The sequence below is a fragment of the Ciconia boyciana genome, chromosome 27 (assembly GCF_034638445.1).
Source record: "Ciconia boyciana chromosome 27, ASM3463844v1, whole genome shotgun sequence".
In the NCBI taxonomy this organism is placed as follows: domain Eukaryota; kingdom Metazoa; phylum Chordata; class Aves; order Ciconiiformes; family Ciconiidae; genus Ciconia; species Ciconia boyciana.
Window position 1 is genome coordinate 2,428,155 of NC_132960.1, and position 17,587 is coordinate 2,445,741.

The window sequence follows — 17,587 nt, forward strand, 5'->3', positions numbered from 1 at the left end:
TGGGGTCAGGGTGCGGCTCCCCCGCCCGCCCGGGTCCGCACCTGCGGGTCCCATCCCCCCGCCCCGGGGCAGGATGCGGGCCCCGCCCCGCCCCCTCCCCGCCCCCCTCCGCCGCCTCCCAGCAGCGCCGGGGCCATGGGGCGGCCGGGGGCTCCTGCTGCTGCTGCTGCTGCTGGCGACCCCGGGGGGCCGGGGCAGGTGAGGGGCCGGGGGCACCCGGGGGCACCCGGGGGGTCCCTCCACCTCAGGCCCCCTGACCCCCGGGTGCCCCCCAGGGTCCTGCGAGCCCCAGGCGTCCTGCGAGGCGTGTGTCCGCTCCCACCCGCGATGCGCCTGGTGCGAGGACCCGGTGAGTGCGGGGACGCCCCCCCCGCGACCTCCCCCACCCCCACGACCTGGCACCCCCCCCTCCCCACGCCCACACCCCACCCGGGGCACTCGGGGTCCGGATTCGGGGGTTCCCCGCCCTGTTGGGGGTCGTGATGCCCCGGGGGGGGGGGGGGGGCGTCTCCCCGCGTTCGTGGGGGTCGCGGTGTGGCTTTGGGGTCTCCCTGGGGGGGCAAGGGGTGGGAGACTGGGGGTGCCGTGGGGTCCCCATGCGCCGTGGGGTGGCCATGTGCCGTGGGGTCCCCGTGTCTCATGGGGGGCTCTGTGTCCTCCGGGGTCCCCGTGTCCTGTGGGGTCCCCAGGGGTCCTTGTGTGCCGTGGGGTCCCCACTGCCCCCGCGGGTCCCTGTATGCTGTGGGGTCCCCATGAGGTCCCCGTGTCCCTGCGGGTCCCGGTGTCCCGTGGGGTCCCCGTGGGGCTGCACGGGGTTGTTGCAGGAAGGGTGCAGCGTGGGGGGGCCCTGGGGGGTGTCCCCCGGGGTGGGGGTGTGCCGTGGGGTGGTGGCTGTGCTGTGGAGGGGGGCATGGTGTCCCTGTGGGTCCCCGCTGGGGCGTGGGGTCCCTTCTGTGCCATGGGGTGCCGGGGGGGGGTCACAGGCTCCTGGGGACCCTGTGCCTGGGGGTCCCCGGGGGTCCCCAGTGTGTTGTGGGGGTCCCCACGCGTCCCTGGGCCCCCAGGCGCCCCGTGGCGATGCCTGTTGTCCCTGGGGTCCCCGCGTGCTGTGGGGGTCCCCGTTACCCCTGAGGTCTCTGGTGCGCTTTGAGGGGGTCCCCATTTTCCCTGGGGTCCCCCTTGTCACCGAGGTCCCCGTTGTCACTGGGCCCCCCCCCCCGTGTGCCGTGGGGCCCGGTGGGTGCCAGCCCCCCACCCCCAGCCCTTGCGTGACCCCCCCAGCCCTGCGGTTTGTCACCAGGAAGCAGCAAAACCTCGGTGACAAACAGGCGGGGGGGGTGGCCCCCCCGCAGCACCCAGCACCCGCCCGTCTCCCACGTCCCCTTAGGGGCACGGCCGTGGGGTGCTGGGCGCAAGGGGATGTGGGGCGCAAGGGGATGTGGGGCGCAGGGAGATGGGTGCTGGGGATGTGGGGTGATGGGTGCAGGGAATGTGGGGTGATGGGTGCAGGGAGACGTGGGGTGCAGGGAGATGTGGGTGCTGGGGCTGTGGGTGCTGGGTGCAGGGCGATGTGGGGCGCAGGGAGATGGGTGCAGGGGATGTGGGGTGATGGGTGCAGGGGATGTGGGTGCAGGAAGGACACTGCAGAGGGATGTGGGGTGCAGGGAGAAGAGTTCTGGGGCAATGGGTGCTGGGGACGTGAGCGATGGCTGCCAGGGGGATGTGGGGTGCAGGGCAGCGTGGGGTGCAGGGTGGCATGGGGTGCTGTGTGGGGTGCAGGGGGATGTGGGGTGCAGGGCAGCGTGGGGTGCTGTGTGGGGTGCTGTGTGGGGTGCAGGGCAGTGTGGGGTGCAGGGCAGCGTGGGGTGCTGTGTGGGGTGCAGGGGGGATGTGGGGTGCAGGGCAGCGTGGGGTGCTGTGTGGGGTGCTGTGTGGGGTGCAGGGCAGTGTGGGGTGCAGGGCAGCGTGGGGTGCTGTGTGGGGTGCAGGGGGATGTGGGGTGCAGGTCAGCGTGGGGTGCTGTGTGGGGTGCTGTGTGGGGTGCAGGGCAGTGTGGGGTGCAGGGCAGCGTGGGGTGCTGTGTGGGGTGCAGGGGGGATGTGGGGTGCAGGGCAGCGTGGGGTGCTGTGTGGGGTGCTGTGTGGGGTGCAGGGGGGATGTGGGGTGCTGTGTGAGGTGCCGGGCGATGGGTGCCGGGCCGGGCGGGGGGTGCGGGCGCTGACCCCCGTCTCCCGCAGGATTTCACGCGGGGGGGGCAGGCAGAAGCCACCCGCTGCGCCCCACGCGAGGCCCTGGAGCGCGCTGGGTGCCCCCCCGGCGCCGTGGTGGAGCCGCGCGGCAGCGTGCGGGTGCTGGAGGATGAGGAGCTGGGCCCCGGGGGGGGCCGGGGGGGGCCCCCCCAGCTGCGGCCCCAGGGAGTCCAAGTGCTGCTCCGGCCTGGTGAGGGGCCGGGGGGGCCGGGGGGGGCCGGGGAGGGAGGGAGGAGGTGGATGGAGGGGAAGAGGGGTGGGAGACGGAGGGAGGGATGGGGAGAGGGAGGGAGGGAGAGGATGGGGGGGGTGGAGGAGCGGAGAAGGGGGATGGAAGAATTGGGGGGTGGAGAGGGTGCTGGGAGAGGGATGGGAGAGGGAGGGAGGGATGGGGAGAGGGAGGACGGACGGACGGACGGGTGGAGAGCGAGATGGGGCATGGAGGGAGGGATGGTGGGGGGTGGATGGATGGAGGGTGGAAGGACGGAGGGATGGAGAGGGATGGGAGACGGGGAGAGGGAGGGAGGGGAGGTGGAGGGATGGAGAGGGTGGTGGGGGAGGGATGGGAGGGATGGAGAAGAGGGGTGGGAGACGGAGGGAGGGATGGGGAGAGGGAGGGAGGGAGAGGATGGAGGGGGGCTGGAGGAGCGGAGAAGGGGGATGGAAGAACGGGGGATGGGAGATGGAGGGAGGGATGGGGAGAGGGAGGACGGACGGAGAGTGAGGGGCGATGGAGAAGGGGGGCGGATGGAAGGGGGACGGGGAGAAGGACCGACGGCCGCACGGGCAGATGGAGCAGCGGGGCGCCGGGGGGGGGGGGTCCCGGTGGGACGCGGGGAGAGCCGGGGGCTTGGCCGGGGAGGGTCCGGCTGCCCCCTGACCCCCGCCCCAGGGGGGGAGCAGAGCTTCCAGGTGCGGTTCCGGCGGGCGCAGGGCCACCCCGTGGACCTCTACTACCTGATGGACCTCTCCTACTCCATGAGGGACGACCTGGAGAACGTCCGCAAGCTGGGCAGCGACCTCCTGGCCGCCCTGCGCAACGTCACCTCCTCCGTCCGCATCGGTGGGGACGCGCCCCGGCGGGGTGGGTGGGTGGGCGAGGGTCCCCCGTGGGGGATTTCGGGGCGCTTGGGCGTCCCTCCAAGCCCGAAACTTGGTTCCCCACCAGGTTTCGGCTCCTTCGTGGACAAGACGGTGCTGCCCTACGTCAGCACGGTGCCCTCCAAGCTGCGCAACCCCTGCTCGGAGCGGCAGGAGCCCTGCGACCCCCCCGCCGCCTTCCGCCACGTCCTCTCCCTCACCGCCGACGCCGGGGAGTTCACCGAGCGCGTCAGCCGCCAGCGCATCTCCGGCAACCTGGACGCGCCCGAGGGCGGCTTCGACGCCATCATGCAGGTGGCCGTCTGCGAGGTCAGCGGGCGAGGGCAGCGGGCGAGGGCGGGTGGGCGAAGGTGGGCAAGGGTGCCCGCGCGCAAACGGGCGCTGCGAGAGCAAGCGCGCGCAGCTGCACGCGCGAGCGGACGCGCAAAGTGCCTGCCTGCGAGCGAGGCTGCGTGTAAGGGCGTCTGCGAGCGCACGTGCAAGCATCCCTGCGCGCGCGCGTGCGCGGGCGGGTCTGTGAGCGTGCAAGAGCGGCCGCAAGCGTGCCTGCCTGCGAGCGAGCCTGCAAACACGTTTGCGTGCAAGGGTATATGCAAGCATGCCTGCCTGCAAACGTGCCGGCCTGCGAGCGAGTCTGCAAGCGTGCCTGCCTGCGAGAGCACGTGTAAGCGTGCGTGCGTGCAAAAGAGCCTGCGTGCAGGGGTGCGTGGAAGAGCACGCGTGCTAGTGCGCCTACGTGCAAAAGAACGTGCAAGCCTGTGTGCAAGCGTGCCTGCATGCACGGGTGCGTGCAAGTGTGCGGGCTGCAAGAGCACGTGCAAGCGTGCCTGCCTGCAAACACGCCTGCATGCATGCATGGGTGTGTGGAATAGTGCACGTGCTAGTGTGCCTACATGCAAAAGAACGTGCAAGCGTGTGTGCAAGCGTGCCTGCGTGCAAACACGCCTGTCTGCAAGTGAGCCTGCATGCACGGGTGCGTGCAAGTGTGTGTGCAAGTGAGCCTGCATGCATGGGTGCATGCAAGTGTGCGGGCTGCAAGAGCACGTGCAAGCGTGCCTGCCTGCAAACACGCCTGTCTGCAAGTGAGCCTGCGTGCAAGTGTGCGTGCAAGTGTGTGTTCAAGCGTGCATGCAAGCGTGCCTGCACGTGAAAGCCTGTGCAAGCGTGCATGCAAGCGTGCCTGCGTGCAAAAGCCTGTGCAAGCGTGCGTGCAAGCACGGCTGCATGCAAAAGCCTCTGCAAGCGTGCGTGCAAGTGTGCGGGCTGCAAGAGCACGTGCAAGCGTGCCTGCATGCAAACACGCCTGTCTGCAAGTGAGCCTGCGTGCAAGTGTGTGTGCAAGCGTGTGTGCAAGCGTGCCTGCACGCGAAAGCCTGTGCAAGCGTGCGTGCAAGCACGGCTGCATGCAAAAGCCTGTGCAAGCGTGCGTGCAAGCGTGCCTGCACGCGAAAGCCTGTGCGTGCGTGCAAGCGTGCCTGCGTGCAAAAGCCTGTGCAAGCGTGCGTGCAAGCACGGCTGCACGCAAAAGCCTCTGCAAGTGTGCGTGCAAGTGTGCGGGCTGCAAGAGCACGTGCAAGCGTGCCTGCATGCAAACACGCCTGTGTGCAAGCGTGCGTGCAAGCGTGCGTGCAAGCGTGTGTGCAAGCGTGCCTGCACGCGAAAGCCTGTGCAAGCGTGCGTGCAAGCGTGCCTGCGTGCAAAAGCCTCTGCAAGCGTGCGTGCAAGCACGGCTGCGTGCAAAAGCCTGTGCAAGCGTGCGTGCAAGCGTGCCGGCGCGCACACGTGCGTGCAAGCCCCGGCGCGCACCCCGTCGCGATCCCCCCCCAGGAGCGCATCGGCTGGCGCCCGGTCACCCGCCTGCTGGTCTTCGCCTCGGACGACACCTTCCACACGGCCGGGGACGGCAAACTGGGCGGCATCGTCACCCCCAGCGACACCCGCTGCCACCTCGACGCCAGCGGCGTCTACACCAAAAGCCACCTCTATGTAGGACCCCGGATACCGGGGGGTGGGGGGGGGGTGGGGGTTTTTGGGGTGGGGGGGGCACCCCAGCACCCATGGCCCCCTTGCAGGACTACCCCTCGGTGGGACACTTGGCCCAGGTGCTCTCGGCCGCCAACATCCAGCCCATCTTCGCCGTGACGGGTCCCACCGTGCCGGTCTACCAGGTGAGTGTGTGTGTGGGGGTGTTCTGGGGGGGGGGGGGTCCCCGAGGGGGGGGGTCCCCTTGACCGTGTCCCCGTGCAGGAGCTGAGCCGCCTGATCCCCAAGTCGGTGGTGGGGGAGCTGCGGGACGACTCCTGCAACGTGGTGCAGCTCATCGCCGACGCCTACAACGTGAGCGGGGGGGGACACGCGCGACGAGGGACACCCGGGGGGCAGGGGTGCCCCCGGGGGGGTCGATGGGTGCTGACACCCATGGGTGTCGTTTCCCTCCCCCCAGAGCCTCTCGTCCACGGTGGAGCTGCAGCACTCGCCGTTGCCCCCCGGCATCAGCCTCAGCTACGAGTCCCACTGCGGGGGTCCCCCCGGGCCCCCCCAGCCCCACGGCGGCCGCTGCACCGGTGTCCGCGTCAACCAGGAGGTGGGGGGGACACCGAGGGGACGTAAGGGGCGTGGGGGACACGGGCACGCGGGGGGGGGGCATGGCCGCAGCGGGCAGCAGGCAGGGACGGGGGTGCTGGGCTGGGTCAGGCAGGGCTGGGATGGGGGGGGGAACCCCACGGGGGTGACAGGGGGTGACAGGGGGGACCCACGGGGGTGGGGCAGAGCCACCCGGCTTCACCCAGCCCCGGGGCCTGATCCTGTGCTCGTCCGTGTCCCCTCGTCCTCTGTCCCTGCGTCTCCGTGTGTCCCACCCGGCTGTGTGTCACTCCGTCCCTTTGTGCCGTGGGTGTCCCCACGGGTGTCCCCATGCCACGGGTGTCCCCATGCCACGGGTGTCCCCATGCCGCAGGTGTCCCTGTGGGTGTCCCCATGGTGTCCCCATGGTGCCCCCATGCCTTGGGTGTCCCCATGGGTGCCCCCAGGGGTGTCCCCATGCCGCGGGTGTCCCTGTGGGTGCCCCCATGCCGTGGGTGCCCCCATGCCATGGGTGTCCCCGTGGGTGTCCCCAGGGGTGTCCCCATGCCATGGGTGTCCCTGTGGATGTCCCCGTGGGTGTCCCCATGGTGTCCCCATGTCATGGGTGTCCCCGTGGGTGCCCCCAGGGGTGCCCCCATGCCGTGGGTGTCCCCGTGGGTGTCCCCATGGTGTCCCCATGTCATGGGTGTCCCCGTGGGTGCCCCCAGGGGTGCCCCCATGCTGCGGGTGCCCCTATGCCATGCGTGTCCCTGTGGGTGTCCCCATGGTGTCCCCATGCCATGGGTGTCCCCATGGTGTCCCCATGCCATGGGTGTCCCCATGGTGTCCCCATGCCGTGGGTGTCCCCGTGGGTGTCCCCATGCCATGCGTGTCCCTGTGGGTGTCCCCATGGTGTCCCTATGTCATAGGTGTCCCCGTGGGTGCCCCCAGGGGTGTCCCCATGCCTTGGGTGTCCCCATGGTATCCCCATGCCGTGGGTGCCCCCATGCCTTGGGTGCCCCCATGGTATCCCCATGGTATCCCCATGCCGTGGGTGCCCCCATGGGTGCCCCCAGGGGTGTCCCCATGCCGTGGGTGCCCCCATGGGTGCCCCCAGGGGTGTCCCCATGCCGTGGGTGTCCCCATGGTGTCCCCATGGGTGTCCCCATGCCATGGGTGTCCCCATGGGTGTGTCCCCCCCCACGCAGGTGACCTTCACGGTGCGGGTGCGGGCGGGCGCCTGCCTGGGGTCCCCGCAGCGCGTGGGGCTGCGGGTGCTGGGCTTCACCGAGGAGCTGAGCCTGGAGCTGGGCACCCTCTGCGGGTGCTCCTGCACCCAGCACCAGCCCCAGGCCCCCCTCTGCCACGGGGGGACCCTCCTCTGCGGGGTCTGCAGGTACCGGGGGGCACGGCATGGGACGGGGGCAGGATGGGGATGGGGGGGCTGGGGGCAGGGTTGGGGGTCCCTGGGGTGGGTTGGGGTCCCTGGGGCAGGGTGGGGGGTGAGGGGGTGGGCTGGGGGCAGGGTGGGGGTCCCTGGGGTGGGTTGGGGGTCCCTGGGGCAGGGTGGGGGTGAGGGGGTGGGCTGGGGGTCCCTGGGGCAGGGTGGGGGTGAGGGGGTGGGCTGGGGGCAGGGTTGGGGGTCCCTGGGGTGGGTTGGGGGTCCATGGGGCGGGCTGGGGGCAGGGTTGGGGGTCCCTGGGGTGGGTTGGGGGTCCATGGGGCGGGCTGGGGGCAGGGTTGGGGGTCCCTGGGGTGGGTTGGGGGTCCATGGGGCAGGGTGGGGGCGAGGGGATGGGACGGGATCCATGGGGCAGGGCAGGGGTCCACGGAGCACCATGAGGGGCAAGGGGGGGGGGTCAGGATGGGGGAGCAGCGGGGGCCATTGGGGTGGCATGGGGCACAGAGGGCTCTGTGGGGCCCACCGTGGCTGACCCCCACCCCCCCACAGGTGCCCGGGGGGGCGGCAGGGCCGGCGGTGCGAGTGCGAGGGGGAGGCGGCGGAGGCGGCGGGGGGCTGCCGGCCCCCCAACAGCACGGCCCCCCCCTGCAGCGGGAGGGGCCAGTGCGTCTGCGGCGCCTGCAAGTGCCCCCCCGGGCTGAGCGGGACCCTGTGCCAGTGCGACAGCAGCGCCTGCGAGCGCCACGAGGGGCTGCCCTGCGGAGGTGGGGGACACGGGGACACGGGGGCCATGCCCGTGCCCGTCCTTGGCCTTCCCATCCCTGGGGGGGGGCCCCTCCCCACAGCACGTCCCCATGGGGGTCTCGTCCCCGTGGCATGTCCCCATGGGGGTGCCATCCCTGTCACGTGCCCCTGTCCCCATGGGGGTCCCATCCCTGTCCCCATGGGGGTCCCATCCCTGTCACGTGCCCCTGGGGGGTCCCAATTCCCACTGTGTGCCCTTGTCCCCACGGGTCCCCTCCCTGTTTTGTGTCCCTGTCCCCGTGGGGGTCCCGTTGCCTTTGCACGCTTTGTGGGGTCCTGTCCCTGTCACTTGCCCCTGTCCCCACGGGTCCCGTCCCCATCGTGCATCCCTGTCCCGTGGGTCCTCTCCCCATCAGACGTCCCTGTCCCCATGGGTCCCATCCCCACCACGTGTCCCGCGGGTCCCTGTCCCCGTGGGTCCCATCCCCACCACGTGTCCCATGGGTCCCTGTCCCTGTGGGTCCCTGTCCCCATGGGTCCCATCCCCACCACATGTCCCGTGGGCTCCTGTCCCTGTGGGTCCCTGTCCCCATGGGTCCCATCCCCACCACGTGTCCCATGGGTCCCTGTCCCCATCACGCGTCCCTGTCCCCATGGGGTCCCATTCCTATCACGTGCCCCTGTCCCCATGGGTCCCATCCCCACCACATGTCCCGTGGGTCCCTGTCCCCATGGGTCCCATCCCCACCACGTGTCCTGTGGGTCCCTGTCCCCATGGGTCCCTGTCCCCATGGCTCCTGTCCCCATCACGCGTCCCTGTCCCCATGGGTCCCACCCCTGTCCCACGGCGGACGTGGGGCCACGTGATGCCAGCGCGGTGCCCAGGCCCGCAGCGGGGCGAGTGCGTGTGCGGCACGTGCCGGTGCCGCGAGGGCTTCGAGGGCAGCGGCTGCGGTTGCCGCCTGGGCCAGGAGGGCTGCCTGCGCGGCGGCCGGGAGTGCAGCGGCCACGGACGCTGCGTCTGCGGGAGCTGCCTCTGCCAGCCCGGCTACGTGGGACCCCTCTGCGCCCACTGCCCCTCCTGCCGCACCCCCTGCCAGCGCCTCCGGTGGGCCCCGGCGTGGGGACGGGGACCGGGATGGGGACGTGGGACACGGGCGGGGAGGGGAGGGGATGGAATGGGAGGGGGAGAGTGGGGATGCGGACGCGGGGCGGGGGAATGGGGTGGCCGGGGGGGTACGGGGAGAGAGACGGGGATTGGGATGGGGACACGGGAATGAAGGGGACGGGGGGATGGGGGAACTGGGGACACGAGTGGGGAGGGGACGGGGGGCCTGAGGGGTTTGGTGACAGAGAACGGGATTGGGGTGGGGACATGGGGGACACGGGGGTGGAGGGGACGGGGGGACCTGGGGGTTTGGTGACAGAGACCGGGATTGGGGTGGGGACACGGGGGACACGAGTGGGGAGGGGACAGGGGACCTGGGGGTTTGGTGACAGAGACCGGGATTGGGGTGGGGACACGGGGGACACGAGTGGGGAGGGGACAGGGGGACCTGGGGGGTTTGGTGACAGAGACTGGGATTGGGGTGGGGACACGGGGGTGGAGGGGACGGGGGAGGTGGGAGATTGGGGACAGGGGATGGGACTGGGGACAGGGGCGTGGAGGGGATGGGGTGGCTTTGGGGGGGTATGGGGACAGGGCTGGGGCTGGCGGGGGACACGGGGACAGGGGCTGTGGGGACGGCGAGGGCGGTGGGCCTGGGGGGGGGGGGACGGACGGACGGGGGGCCAAGGGCAGCGCCCTGACGGGGACCGGGGGGTCCCCAGGGACTGCGCCGACTGCAGGGCCTTCGGGCGGGGGCCGCTGCGGGAGAACTGCAGCCACGCCTGCGCCCACGTCACCGCCCGGGTGCTGCCCGCGCCCCCCCCGGACCCCCGCGCCTGGTGCCAGGAGAAGGCTGAGGACGGCCGCGTCCTCCTCTTCCTCATCGAGGCGAGGGGCGGTGAGGAAGAGGAGGAGGAGGAGGACGAGGACAGGGAGGTGACGCTGACCGTTTGGGCTGAGGGGGGTGAGTGCGGGGGACCCCCACGCTCCCCCACCCCAGGGACCCTGCGCCCTGCAGGACCCCGCGCCCCAAGGGACCCCTGTGCCCCAAGGGACCCCTGCCTGGGGGGGGGGTCCCCTGTCCTGAGGGACCCTGCACCCCAAAGGACCCCCTACCCAAAAGGAGGGGGGGGGTCCTGCACCCCAATAAATCCTGCACCCCAAGGGACCCTGCACCCTATGGCACCCCATGCCTGGGGGGGGAGGGGGGGCTGCTTGCACCCATGGGACCCCCCCATGCTTGAAGGACCCCGCACCCCAAGGGCCCCATATACTGGGGGGGGTCCTTGCACCCACAGACCCCCATGGCTGGGCGGTTTGGGGGGGTCCTTGCACGCACAGCCCCCATGGCTGGGCGGTTTGAGGGGGTCCTTGCACGCACAGCCCCCATGGCTGGGCGGTTTGGGGGGGGTCCTTGCACCCACAGACCCCCATGGCTGGGCGGTTTGGGGGTCCTTGCACCCACAGCCCCCATGGCTGGGCGGTTTGGGGGGTTCCTTGCACGCACAGCCCCCATGGCTGGGCGGTTTGGGGGGGTCCTTGCACCCACAGACCCCCATGGCTGGGCGGTTTGGGGGGTCCTTGCACCCACAGCCCCCATGGCTGGGCGGTTTGGGGGGTTCCTTGCACCCACAGCCCCCCATGGCTGGGCGGTTTGGGGGGGGTCCTTGCACCCACAGACCCCCATGGCTGGGCGGTTTGGGGGGGGTCCTTGCACCCACAGACCCCCATGGCTGGGTGGTTTGGGGGGGGGGGGGTGTCTTTGCACCTGCAGAACCCCACGGATAGGGTGGGGTGGGGGGGGGTCCTCGCCCCCGGGACCCCCCCAGGCCCTGACCCTCTCCCCCAGCCGGGGCGGAGGCCACGGCCGGGCTGGTGGCCGGGCTGGTGGCCGGGATCGTGGCGCTGGGGCTGCTGGCGCTGGGGCTCTACCGCCTGTCCCTGGAGGTCTACGACCGCCGCGAGTACCGGCGCTTCCAGAAGGAACGGCAGCGCGCCCGCTGGAAGGAGGTGACCGTCCCCACGTCCCCCCCGTCCTGTCCCCAAACCGGGGACACCCCCCCAGACCTGGGGTCGGGGCCGTGACCGACCCCCCCCCCCCTCTCCCCACAGAACAACCCCCTCTTCAAGAGTGCCACCACCACCACCGTCAACCCCAGCTACCTGCTGGAGTGAGGGGACAACGGGGACGTCCCGAAGCCACCCTGTGCGGCACCGACCCCCGCTGTGTCCCCAGGGACCCCCCTATCCCCAAACCCCCCCGTTGTGTGTCCGTCCACCCCTTGCCGTGCTGGAAGACCCTCAATAAAAGGAGCCGCCGTGTCCCCAACCTGTGTCCCCAACGCGTGACGCCGTCACCTCCCTGCGCCGGTGGGGGACGGGTCCCCAGGGAGGTAAGTGGGTGCTGGGGGGGCAGCTCCCAGCTGGATCCCCCCCCCCCCCCCCATTAAGAAGCGGAGCCTGGGTTAGAAAAAGAAAAAACCCGACGCGTTTTTATTTAAATAAACCCTAAAGGCCGGGGGGGGGGGACAGGGGCCGACGCTGCGGGCGGGGGGGGACGAGCTGGGGACAGCTTAGAAAAAACTACGGTTTAAAAGTGACGCAGGGTCAGCCCCGGGGCCCCGACCCCCCCCGCCCCCTTCCCCCCCTAGCAAAATAACCGTATGAAACCCAAAAAACCAACAAAAAACACCCCAAAAAATGAAGCTGGGGGGGGGCGGTGCCCCCTTCCTCGGGTTTGGGGGCCCCCGGGGGGGTTGGCTGCGGCCCCTGAACTCTCGCCCTCGTGGGTGCAGTCGGTGAAACCCCGGTGCTGCCGGTTTCGCTCCCGGTTTTAGTCAGCCCCCGGCTTTCCCACGCCGGGGCAGGGTCTGACCCCTGGAGCCCCCAAAACCCCTCCTGGCCCCCCCCAAATCCCGGAGAGAGGCGAAAGGGACGGAGTTAACTGGGGGGGGGGGGGGGGGGGGTCATCTCCTGCCTGCCCACCCCGTGCCAGGAGCTGCCTGAGCCGAAGCTCGGGGAGGGGTCCCCAAAATTGGGGGGTGTCCAAAAATAGGGGGGGGGTCCCCGACACGGCATCAGTGGAGACGGCACAGACCCCCCCCTCCCTGGTCGCATCCGGGGCCGAGCGCGGCTCCCGGCAGGAGGAAGGGGGTGCCGGAGCGATGAGCCGGGGCGGGGGGAAGCGGCCACCGAATTCGGGCCCTTTGCCCCCCCCCCCCCCCTTGGCTTGGGAGCGTTTGCCGCAGCGAGCAGTCTGTGCTTTGGGGGGGGGGGTCACGGAAGGAGTTGGGCGGGGGTGGCTGCCAGCCACCGTCGGCGTCCCCAGGACTGTCCCCAAAAAGCCCGGCTCTTCTCCGGTGTCCCCAAAATGCGGCTCGGGGGCGAGCAGGGGTGACCCCCCCCCGGGAGGGAGGAGGGCTGGGAGCGGGGGGGGGGTGTCTCTTCACCCATTCCTCACCCCCCCGGGGCTGTTCGCGTCGAGGGTCTTCCCCTCAGCATCGGGGTTTTCTGGCAAACGGCCCCATTTTTGGGTGAGGCTCCATCTCACCCCCCCCCTCCTCAAGATGCATCACAGCCCCGGCCCCCCCCCTCCAACCGGAGCCGGGGGGGGGGTGAAGGTGAGCGAAGGCCCCAAAACGCGCTCGGAAAGGAGAAGAAAACCAAAAAAAAAACAAAAAAACCCAAAGATGAAGAAACTCAAAAGGGAACGGGAAGCGCCGCAGAGCTCGCTGCCGGGACGGGCCCCCCCCGCCGCCGCCGGCCACCGCTCGGTTGGGTTTTGGGTTTGGTTTTTTTTTGTTTCCTATTTTTCCTCAAAAAATAAAAAGGGGGTTAGGAACGGTTCCTCCCTGCGAGACCCTCCTACCTGAGAGCCGAGCGCCCGCGCGAGCCCGTCCGGCGGCCGAAAGGAAGCGGTCGGGGCTGGAGGCGTCGCAGTTTTGCTCTGCTTTAGGCCGGCTTGGGGCTCCAAGCCTTTCCTGAGAGGGGGAGGGCAGGACTCGGGGATAAAACGGACTTGGGGAGGGGGGGGGGAATAACAGGCAGGGTTATAGGCAGCTGCCTGCGGTTTCTGCCAGTCTGGGGAAGGTTTTTCCGGATCGTCTTCCTAGTTATGTACAGTGCCGTCGGCTGAAAGTCCGGGCGGACGGCCGGCTCTTCCCCGTCCCCCGCGGCGGGGAGCGGGAACGGGGCGGGGGGGGGTGGAAAAAACCCAGGAGAAACAGAGGAGGGAGGAGGAGGAGGAAGGGGAGGAAGGAAAAACCACCCCTGGGAGCTGCCGTCGGCGTTCCTGGCCGGTGCCGGGGCTCGGCTCGGCTCCTAGAGCAGCAGCTGCGAGTCGGGGGTCTTGGTTTGGCAACCTTGGCACATTCGTTTGTGTCTCAGCAGCCGGTCTGTCCTGGAGAAGCTCTGCGGGACGGGATGGGGGGGGGGTTACGAGCCCTGCCCGGATCCCGAGCGGATCCCGAGCGGATCCCGAGCGGATCCCGAGCGGATCCCGAGCGGATCCCGGCTCCTCCGGGGCGGTACCTGCATGCAGCGCTCGCACTGGTAGGGTTTCTCCCCGCTGTGAACGCGCTTGTGACGCTCCAGGTGATATTTCTGGATGAAGCGCATGTCGCAGACGTCGCACTCGAAGGGCTTCTCGCCTGGAAAAACGGGGAGGGGGTGGGGGGGGGACACACACACACAAAATGGGGGGGGCTGGGTGTTTAATTAAGGCGGCCCGGCGCTCGTTAGCGGGGTGCCGAGGAGGTGGGGTGCCGCCCGGCGTTACCGGTGTGGATGAGGATGTGTCTCTTGAGGTGGTAGCTGCTGCGGAAGGCGCCGAAGCAGTGCTCGCAGATGAAGTTTTTGGGGATCCCCAGCTGGAAGGAGCCGTTCTGTTTGATCACCACCACCTGCGGAGCAGAGACCCCCCCCCCTCCCGTCAGCGGGGACGGGGGGCAAAATCCGCGCCCCCGCCCCGGCCGTCCTGCGCCTGCCGGAGTTTGGGAAATCTTCCTCCTCCTCCTCCTCCTCCTCCTCCTCCACGGCGGCAAACCTGGCTGCCGAGGCGGGATCCTCTCCGGGAGGAGCGGCTGGGTCCCTGGGCGCCGGCCACCCGCTTGCGGTGCTGGCACGGGGAGGGAGGGCTGGGTCAGTCGCGCCCGTTCCTGCCCCGGGACCCCCCCCGCCCCCCCCCCCCCCCCAAATCGGGGTCCCCCGACCTGCCTTTTTGATGGATTTTTTCGGCTGCGACGCCTCGGCCATTTCCTCCTCTTTGCGGCTGCGGGATTTCTCGCCGTCCTGACGGAGAGCCTCAAAGAAATCAGATGAAAGGAGGGGGAAATGGTGTTAAAGGAGGAGAAAATGGACTTAAAGGAGACAAAAATCGACTTAAAGGAGGAGAAAATCGACTTAAAGGAGGAGAAATCAAATTAAAGGAGGAGAAATCAACTTAAAGGAGGAGAAATCAACTTAAAGGAGGAGAAAATCGAATTAAAGGAGGAGAAAATTCGACTTAAAGGAGGAGAAAATCGACTTAAAGGAGGAGAAATCAAATTAAAGGACAAGAAAATCGACTTAAAGAAGGAGAAATAGACTTAAAGGAGAAGAAATCGAATTAAAGGAGGAGAAATCGAATTAAAGGAAGAAAATTAAAGGAGGAGAAAATTGACTTAAAGGAGGAGAAAATCAAACTAAAGGAGGATAAATCAAATTAAAAGAGAAGGAAATCGAATTAAAGGAGGAAAAACTGAATTCAAGGAGAAAATCAAACTGAAGGAGAAAATCAAACTGAAGGAGAAAATTGAATTAAAGGAGAAGAAAATCAAACTAAGGGAGGAAAAATTGAATTAAAGGAGGAGAAAACAGAATTAGAGAAGAAGAAAGACAAATTAAAGGAGAAGAAAATCGACTTAAAGGAGGAGAAAATCGAACTAAGGGAGGAAAAATCAAATTAGAGGAGGAGAAAGTCGACTTAGAGGAGGAGAAAGTCGACTTAGAGGAGGAGAAAGTCGACTTAGGAGGAGGAGATCAAATTAAAAGCAGAAAAAAATCAAATTAAAAGCAGAAAAAATCAAATTACAGGAGGAAAAAAATCAAATTACAAGAGGAAAAAAATCAAATTCCAGGAGGAAAAAAATCAGATTAAAGGCAGAAAAAAATCCAATTCCAGGAGGAGGCAATCACACCAAGCCCCCCCGTCTCCCCGAGCCCCCTCCCCGGCGGGGAGCGGCCGTACCAGCATGTCGGGGCTGCTCCCCCTCTCCCTGCTCTCGCCTTGTTTCGAGCTCTGTTTCGGCATCATCTTCTTGCTGGCCACCGTCGGCACCAGGCAAACGCCGGAGAGGCCCTCGCAGGCCAGGAGACTCGCCTGCCGGGAGAGGGGGAGAGGCGGCCGAGCTGCAGGCACCCGCCGGGCTGCCGGACCCCCCCCCTCGGCCCCTTCGAAGGAACCAAAACCAAAAAACCAAAAACCAAAAAAAAAAGGAAAAAAAAAAAAACAAAAAAAAAGAAAAGAAAAAAGAAAAGCAAACCCTTGCGAGGGGGACGGAGACCGGACGCCTTCGACCGAGCGATAAAAATTGGGGCGGGGGGGTGGGGGTGGGGGGAGGCACGAGACCCCCCCACGCCCCCCCTGCCCCCCAGCCCTCAACAAACCCCCTTTTCGTGAGGCCCGCCGAGGACCTAATGGCTACGGGGACGAGTCGGGACGATCCCTGGAACGGCGGCCGGGAACGCTCCGCCGGCCCCGGAAAGGACCCGGGACGGGGAGGACGACGGGGTGATGGCGGAGGGCGGAGGGGGGGGCCCCCGCACCGGCACCCCACCGCCCCGGCGGGGAGGGAGCTGCCGGGCCGAGCGCTCTCCCCCCCCGCCCCACGCACACACGCCGCTCGGCTTCGGATCTTGGGGTACGGGTGGGAAAATTGGGGCTCATTACCTGAGCCATCTTGTGTCTGTCTGTCTGTCCTCGACAAACGGATTGTAACAATTCTTTAGCCTTAATTCTCGCCCAGGAAAAAAGACTTTTTTTAACGGTTAGAAAGGTGGGTTTCAGTTAATCATTTTTTTTTTTTTTTTTGCCGGGCTCGTCCAGTACCCTCCACTTTGCCGACATCTTTGCCCCGGTGCCGCGGGTGCGGTGAGGCGCTTCCTCCTCAACCCCGGGGGGGGCTGGCAGGGTTAGGCAGGGTTAGGCAGGACGGGCAGCTGCCCGCGAGGCTTCTTAGAGGGGGGACATCCCCGTCCCCGGGGCGGGAGCTGGCCCCCCCGGCGGGGACAACGCCGCCGCCGCCGCCGCCGCTGGGGGTCTTCGCCTGCGGAGAGGGAGGGGATGGTGATGGGGACGGGGAGGGCCCCCGCCCCGTGGTGGGGTCACTGTCCCCGGTGCGGCCCAGCCGGGCGCCCCGTGGGGACAATTTGGGTGCGGGGGACAGGAGGTGGCTCTAAGCGGGGCAGGGGGGTGGCACGGTTTGGGGGGAGGGTGTGCCACTGCGGGGGGGACAGGAGGGAGAGGGGTGGGTCTAGGGTGGGGGGTGGCATTAGGGAAGGGGGTGGCATTAGGGAAAGGGGCGGCTCAGTATGGGGGACGATGCTGTGGGGGTGTGGGGGACAAAGGGGAGGTGGGCAGGGGGTGACACTGGGGGGCTGGGGATGCGTGGGGGGTGTCCCAGGGTGGGGTGACAGGGGGCAGGGGGGATGATGACCCTGGGGTGGGGTGACCCTGAGGGGGGGGGGGTCCCTGGGCGGGGTGACACGGGTGGGGGGTGGGGTGTCCGGGGGGGGGGGGCGGCTTGTCCCAGGGCAGGGTGACACGGGGGGGGGGGAGGGATGATCCTGGGGGAATCCCGGGGGGTGACCCCGCGTGTAAGGGGTGTCCCAGGGCGGGGTGACACGGCGGGGTGTGACCGCGTGTGGGCGGGGCGACACGGGGGCGTGGCCGGGGTGTCCCAGGGCGGGGTCACACCGGGGGGGTCACACCGGGGGTCACACCGGGGGGATCACACCGGGGGTCACACCGGGGCAGAGGGGAGGGGCCACCCCTCCCGGTGTGGGCGCACGGCGCCTGCGCGCTGGGCCCGCCCCGCTCTCGCCCCCCGCCCTCCCCCCCGCCTCCCGGTTCCCCCTCCCCTCCCCTCCCCCTCTCCGGTGGGGGCGGGGCTGAGGCGGCGGCGGCGCGCGGCCGGGCCCGGTGAGGCGCGCGGGCGGCCCCCGCTGTGCCAGGCCGGGCCGAGCCGGGCCGGGCCGGGCCGTGCCGTGCCGCCGCCTTGGCGCTCCGTGCCGGCGGGAAGGGGCGGGTCCGTACCTGCCGCGGCCCCTCCGCGCTCCGCTCCGCGCCGCCCGCCGCACCGACAAGTTTACAAACAGCCGCGGCCCCAGCGCCCCCCCCCCTTCCTCGGCCGCCGCCGCCGACCCGGAACCGGAAACACCCGC

General features: G+C 68.8%; 2 protein-coding genes across 6 annotated transcripts; one reads left to right on the plus strand and one right to left on the minus strand.

Moving 5' to 3' along the window:
- Positions 1 to 275: 275 nt before the first annotated feature.
- On the plus strand, positions 276 to 11,503 carry ITGB7 (integrin subunit beta 7). 2 transcript variants are annotated; one of them, XM_072847460.1, is made up of 14 exons: positions 276 to 349; positions 2,238 to 2,439; positions 3,142 to 3,312; positions 3,418 to 3,659; positions 5,178 to 5,336; positions 5,423 to 5,518; positions 5,598 to 5,687; positions 5,794 to 5,934; positions 7,121 to 7,308; positions 7,864 to 8,078; positions 8,944 to 9,166; positions 9,889 to 10,130; positions 11,016 to 11,176; positions 11,279 to 11,503. In XM_072847460.1, exons 3-14 carry the CDS (start codon positions 3,210 to 3,212, stop codon positions 11,339 to 11,341), a joined length of 1,923 nt encoding a protein of 640 aa, XP_072703561.1. In that variant the 5' UTR covers positions 276 to 349; positions 2,238 to 2,439; positions 3,142 to 3,209; the 3' UTR covers positions 11,342 to 11,503. The 2 variants fall into 2 exon arrangements, with proteins under 2 accessions (XP_072703561.1, XP_072703560.1); XM_072847459.1 differs by having other exon boundaries at positions 282 to 349; positions 3,153 to 3,312.
- Positions 11,504 to 11,921: 418 nt separating this feature from the next.
- On the minus strand, positions 11,922 to 17,581 carry ZNF740 (zinc finger protein 740). 4 transcript variants are annotated; one of them, XM_072847517.1, is made up of 9 exons: positions 17,460 to 17,581; positions 16,254 to 16,470; positions 16,095 to 16,179; positions 15,393 to 15,524; positions 14,381 to 14,467; positions 14,211 to 14,282; positions 13,944 to 14,067; positions 13,697 to 13,815; positions 11,922 to 13,576 (listed from the first exon to the last, which is right to left on the minus strand). In XM_072847517.1, exons 3-9 carry the CDS (start codon positions 16,101 to 16,103, stop codon positions 13,487 to 13,489), a joined length of 633 nt encoding a protein of 210 aa, XP_072703618.1. In that variant the 5' UTR covers positions 16,104 to 16,179; positions 16,254 to 16,470; positions 17,460 to 17,581; the 3' UTR covers positions 11,922 to 13,486. The 4 variants fall into 4 exon arrangements, with proteins under 4 accessions (XP_072703618.1, XP_072703616.1, XP_072703617.1 ...); XM_072847515.1 differs by lacking the exon at positions 16,095 to 16,179; XM_072847516.1 differs by having other exon boundaries at positions 16,095 to 16,470.
- Positions 17,582 to 17,587: the final 6 nt, after the last annotated feature.

What these genes read in the sequence shown, in the direction of transcription:
- ZNF740 (XM_072847515.1), bottom strand. An exon ending in ACACATCCTCATCCACACCG is followed by an intron (nt 13,816 to 13,943) that starts GTAACGCCGGGC and finishes CCGTTTTTCCAG; the next exon opens with GCGAGAAGCCCTTCGAGTGC. An exon ending in AGTGCGAGCGCTGCATGCAG is followed by an intron (nt 13,577 to 13,696) that starts GTACCGCCCCGG and finishes CCCGTCCCGCAG; the next exon opens with AGCTTCTCCAGGACAGACCG.
- ITGB7 (XM_072847459.1), top strand. Translation starts at nt 2,359, where the DNA reads ATGAGGAGCTGGGCCCCGGGGGGGGCCGGGGGGGGCCCCCCCAGCTGC. An exon ending in ACACCAAAAGCCACCTCTAT is followed by an intron (nt 5,337 to 5,422) that starts GTAGGACCCCGG and finishes GCCCCCTTGCAG; the next exon opens with GACTACCCCTCGGTGGGACA. An exon ending in CCACCGTGCCGGTCTACCAG is followed by an intron (nt 5,519 to 5,597) that starts GTGAGTGTGTGT and finishes GTCCCCGTGCAG; the next exon opens with GAGCTGAGCCGCCTGATCCC.